The sequence below is a fragment of the Formica exsecta genome, unplaced genomic scaffold, assembly GCF_003651465.1.
Source record: "Formica exsecta isolate Colony F162 unplaced genomic scaffold, ASM365146v1 scaffold137, whole genome shotgun sequence".
In the NCBI taxonomy this organism is placed as follows: domain Eukaryota; kingdom Metazoa; phylum Arthropoda; class Insecta; order Hymenoptera; family Formicidae; genus Formica; species Formica exsecta.
In genome coordinates this window covers 183,022-189,163 of record NW_021848702.1, presented here as the reverse complement: position 1 = coordinate 189,163, position 6,142 = coordinate 183,022, and the positions used below count along the sequence as shown (strand labels likewise).

Below are 6,142 nucleotides of genomic sequence, written 5' to 3'. Positions count from 1 at the left end.
TATCAGCATTATAATAAAATATCACAACTAGAACCATTGATACAGTTACGGTATCTTTTACTTAATTTTTCACACAGCGTTTTATAGCGTCTCTACTTCTTTTTATTTAGATAGCTTGTTACGTGTAGTTATGTGTGTTTACTGTGTGTATGTGTGTTTGGTTAGCAACTTGTGATGTATGCTCTGAAATGACAACGAAACGTAAGCACGCATTGACCGACGATCGACCGAAAAAATATACATACAATATATCGATACGATGCAACAACGAAATCAAGTCGACCTACTATAGGTGGTCCGCGCGCGTGCATTTTGTACCTCTTAAAATATTCGATATGTCACCCGCCTAAAGATTTCCGCTCTACGTTTATATTTCTTATTACGTATCGTAATCACCTGAAGAAAATAACACTTTAGCGAGATCTACAATAATTCGAACGCCACATCGTTCCTCGATAATCGAAATTCTATCGTCAGTCAAGACTTGCTCGTGAATGGAGTGAAAGAAACGTGACTAAAATCTGTCGATCTAATGATACATATATGAAACGTATACGAAAAAGAAGATGTGAAAAAACTTATCACTAAGCGTACTGTGACTATTATAACTCACGCACATACATGTGTATATGTGCGCACATTCGCACGCACACATACACATATCCAACATTACATGTAGGAGATGAAACCTAAAGATATGACTCTTTTTTTTTTCTCACGACTCTCACATAGAGAAGGGTATATGGTAGTTTTAATGCGACGCGAGTATCTCTATACTGTCATATGTGGAAGCATGTATGTATGTATGTATGTATGTACATATACAATTGGGTGTAAATTGATCGGTTACGTCGAAACCCAGGGATGAATATCAACACGTAACACGGTTTACGATGATTGTAACGCGCTTCACCGATAACGCGTTCAGTCTATGTCGAAGAAAAAGAAAAAACGACTTCCCAATCTACTTATATCCCTTTCTCTTTTCCCGTTACAATTAATTATCCAGTGTAAATATGATTATTCGTTAAACAGGCACATCGAGTTGGTTAAATATTTCTTTTTTTTTTTTTTTTCGTACAATGTGTAAACGTATCGATGCGTATACGAAAAAGGATATCGGGCAAATCGCTTGCCTTAAGACAAGGAGGGATAAACTGCGTAATTGTAGAAACAAAGAAGAGCAAGAAGAGAAACGAAGAAGTCTATAGACGTCGCTCTTTTGCCGAAACAAGTCCGACATCGTTACAGATTTACATCGATTCATCTGATGCCTCTCGATATAAAGGCACTCGAGAGATTTGCGAGGCTATCATGGACCCGATAGCCGTAACGGCCCTGCTCTATAAGTTAAATATAGTTAAATTGCAGCTGTATATATCGTTTGTTGCTTACTTATTGTATCACGTAAAGGGTTCTCTTCTCATGATACCGGTAACATGTGTTTAAAACTCCATTACACCCTACACTACACTTATATATATATATCTTCATTTATATATATATATTCTGTAATTTTCTCCTCTTTTCTCTTTCTCCCTTTCTTACTCTCTTTCATTCTCTCTCTTTCTCCCTCTCTCACTCTACGTGTAAAATATTTCTAATTAAACTCTGGACGTGAATCACTCTAAACAACATACCGCAATTAATTCCATATATGTCAAATATTATCGCGTTACAACTTTCTATACATTTATTAATAGAATTAGAGCAAAACAATGTCTAAGCGTTATTCCATAAAATCACGAAATACATGTATTAGCAGTTGCGTAAAATGACGCTGATATCTAAAAAACCATGTATGCGTATCGCGTCTACAATACCGCCTGAGAATGATGATATCTATTTTCTAGAAGTAAAATGAAAATCTTTCTCTCTCTCTCTCTCTCTCTCTCTCTCTCTCTCTCTCATTAATGTAAGAAACTGACTTTAGTTTAGATACTGACGTAGAAAATGCAACGAGGAAGAACGTGATTCGATGAGAAGAACGGAATTGTGAAAACTAGTTTCATGAAAACTCTATTTCTAAAAGAGAACTTTTCTCTCCTTTTCTCTCTCTCTCTCTCTAAACATTATTATTATTGAAAAAAAAAATCTATGTACGCGGAAATGTATGTAATATACGATTTGTGATATCCGCGAGAAATTCTTTAATATAAGACCCATTATTATATTTTATTGCTGTTTGGCATTTCTCTTTTATATAGGATGTGTTACTGCCTTTCTCTCTCCTTCACAACATTCGAAAAAAATTTCTCGGCTCTACTCCGAAAACAGAAACGCTTTCTCCAAATATCATTCCTTTTTCTGCTTCTCACTGACTTGTGCTATGTACTTGATGCGTACATTTTTTTTTTTTTTTTAATACAGCCTCCACCAAAATGCAAAGGATTATTGGAAAAAGAAATATTAACGAGAAATCATTAAACCTATATACAATTCATGAATCCTTCAAAACTGTGGTCACTCTATTTCGCTTTTTAGACCATAAACTTAAGGCAGATTGCCCGTAACATACTATTTATACAATTTAGATTTATAACAAAATATTAGGCATGAGAACAATGATGTAGCAACGATAATGGGAATGATAATGAAACTATAGCGATGAAAATGACGGTGACGATGGAAAAAATGATTGAAAATAATAACATAAAAATAAAATAAATAATAGGACTGTTCCAAAAAAGGCACGTCAAAGCTTTCGTCAATTCGGATGTCGTGCAATCATCTTAATAGATTCGTGGCTTGATTCTAAATTTCTTGTGTATTATTTTTTTGACGAGTACTCCTCATACGACTATACTTACGACAACCCGAATAATTTTCTATATACTCGAATCTATATCTACCTGAAATTTCGAATATTTAGTATAACTAAATAATATATGTACATGTTAACGTATACTTTGTGAGTAACACGCTGCAAACTATGAAAAATAATGTGATTATCTCGTTAGTCTTGAGTATCCGTTATGAATAAAATATCATAAAAGATTATAGCACACTATATCCCATAGCGAAATTCTTAATACAATCAAAAATCCCACGAACAACAAAATCGCGATCGCTATTGCAACGATCGAAAGAAATATAAAGTTCGTTAAAATGATTCTGTTAAGGGAGATTAAAAATAAGATACTCGCGCGCGCGACATTTTTTTGACATATCGTAAAGAAATGCATACTCATTCGTACTTTAAATTAAATCGCAAATATAAATCGCATATGAACGGTATTTGTTTGACAGTTTTACACGTGACTCGGCAATACCATTCCACGTGCATATTTCTATCATCAATATTGATGTTCCAAATCTATTTAAGTTACATGCCAGTTCTATATATGTATATATATATATATTTACAATAGAGAGAGAAACTATGCACATGTGAGCGTTAAATAGATCCGGGCATCTCGATAGAAAATTTTGGTCTGTACACACAATGTCCTTATAAACCTTACCTTTCGTAATAAAACTTCGGCATCTCTGGAAACTTACGAAATTTATACAGCATGCCGCATACGCCGAAATATATGTCTCTTTGAATTGAACAAAGAAAAAGAAAAGAAAAATTGTAATGAGATTTTTGTTTACATAAAATCGCTTGTCCAAAGATGATAATCCTTTTCTTTTCTAATCTCCTTATGAAATTGTCGCAATGAGACGCGATTGGATTGTTTCAAACACATAAGAGGCGTAACAAACATATATAAAGAGATCTAATTACATTGATCTCTTAGCGTTTCGCTTCCTATGAGAGAGCGGGGGTCGGAAGGGAGTGGTCGCTGCTTATATATATGTATATGTATATATATATATATATATAGGACGGATTGTCAAAAATTTTATCTTTAAACACATCTCTACTGCTCTCTGCTGCTTTTCATTCGGCAAACTTGCTCGATCGTAAATTCCTGTATAAGTGTATGCACAATATCGATTCGTATTCACAAATTGCAACAGTTCGGACGCTCCCACCCCGTTCCACTTACTGGCCAAGTGCACAAAAATGTGAAAAATGTGCACGACATACCTTTTTCTCCGTTATATTTAATCGATTACGCATTCGCTGATTGGCACAAGCGGCTCGTAAGTTCCCAGAAAATTCGTGCGATTACTTATTACGTTCGCTCGTACGATTCTTATCCACGACTCGATACCAAATAATTTATTCGGTGAACCATAAACCGGAAGGTTGATATTGATGTTTGGCTGGCGATAGCGGGGCCAATCCATAAACAGCTGTAGGCTGCATATGCGCAGGCAACGGATGTGCTGCGTGACTTGCCAGTAATGGTCTGGCCGAGCTGTGATGAGCTGGCGGTGGCAACGCTCGACTAGAATCATACAACGTTAATGGAGACGAGCTGTAAAAAACGGGATAACGCACATTAGAAAGTCTTCACAAAGTTCTAAAAAAGAAATAAATTTTTCTTATAATACATAAATTGGCCGATTCATGAGCATATTGAGAATAAACTCAGGAAATGGAAAATAGTTCAACTATTAATTTATTAATTGTTCAATTAATAATTATATAGTTAATTTCATTAATTATAAATATTTGAACAGTTAATATTAGAGCTAATAATTAACTATTGACTAGCTAGAATAAAGATAGTATAGATGGTAAAAAAGGCATGCATGCATCAACTAGTTTCCTAGTTACCCACCCGGGTGTGAATCCCTGATAGGTGGGCACTTGTTGCTGCTGAATAGCAGTAGCAGCCTGCGAGGGCGCGGCGGTAACGTACACAGGAGGCGGCACCGCATGAGCTCTCGAGCGAACGTGAGCGTATTCTTGATAGAGAGGTTGTCCCAAATGCTGGGCACTTCCTATCACAGGCCCACCGGCGGGACTTCTGCCACCGCCACTGCCGCCTGGACTCAGATGAGCCGGATGCCCGTGATGACTGTGGGTATGACCCGGATGGGCTGCCGTACCTACTACTTGGCTCTGCCTACAAACCACAAAACAAAATTCACCCCTCCTTTTATGGTTCACACGCTTCATTTCCTTACTGCAATACGTGAATGATTTAAAGATTTAAAGACATGCGCTTTCAACAAATTCGCAAACTCCTCTTTCAATTCTCTCGAAAGAGAAAAGAAACTAATTTATGGAAAATTTCATCCTACGGAGTCGCGGATAATTCACGGAATTGTATATTGAGTGCTTATCGTCGTTGGTTTTTAAATATCTTATTTTTAAAAAAAAAGCTCGCATACATGTTACACACTAGTTGCTCGAACAAGAACCGTCAATACATACAGTATCGCATAAACCATTCAAGAGATTTCATCTCATAATCATGTGCTTCGATTAAAAATACGGATGGGATAACAATCATGACGAAGAAAAATTCTCACCTATATTGATGCACAGGATTGGCTACTACCCACTTTTGATGGTCTCGAGAATGTGCAGCCGGTGGTTGAACATATTCATGCTTGTATTCAGCACGCTTTCCGGGCCAGGATACTCGTTTGTCCGTGCCAGTCGTATACACGATATGCTGCTCTTGGAGATGAGGATGCGCACTACTCGTGGTCACATACTGCAAGAAGTGGTCATGCATGTCATAGACGTCATCCTAGAAAAAATATTAACCAAAGAAAATTACTAAAAAAGAACAAAAAATACCCTGATAGCATACACGTGATCCAGGCCTTTCCTTCTTCCCTTCCAGCCTTTTTTCGACGGACGTTTCGCGAAATAAATGAACGAAATGTTTCCGCGATTCCGATAAAATTACAAATAAAAGAATAGAAACAAATTAAAAGTAAAATTGATTGAATAGGAATGTTAATTAACCTGATAGGTCGGTGGTTCTTTGCAAGCTGGCGCGTGACACGGATGTGGAGCAAGATACTCGACACCGGGTTCCGGTTTCGTCGCAACGTTCACCATGTTGCATTCGGACTGCACCTTCGCCAACAGCCGCTTTTTTTGTGACTGAGAAGAGTATCCTGAGCTACTGCTGCAAATAATAACAAGAAAAGTTAATCAAATATTTATTAATAATATATACATGTCATAAACAAAATATTATATATAAATAATATCATAGTAATAATATTATCTATTCAAAACCGTGGCCAAAGCAAAAAGTTTCTCTTAATATATTGTGTAATTATT

The 6,142-nt window shown here is 36.4% G+C and overlaps 1 protein-coding gene across 1 annotated transcript; it reads right to left on the bottom strand.

The window, feature by feature from the left end:
- Positions 1-1,060: 1,060 nt before the first annotated feature.
- On the bottom strand, positions 1,061-5,985 carry LOC115245944. Its single transcript, XM_029824478.1, has 4 exons — positions 5,819-5,985; positions 5,374-5,597; positions 4,677-4,964; positions 1,061-4,370 (listed from the first exon to the last, which is right to left on the bottom strand). Exons 1-4 carry the CDS (start codon positions 5,912-5,914, stop codon positions 4,172-4,174), a joined length of 807 nt encoding a protein of 268 aa, XP_029680338.1. The 5' UTR covers positions 5,915-5,985; the 3' UTR covers positions 1,061-4,171.
- Positions 5,986-6,142: the final 157 nt, after the last annotated feature.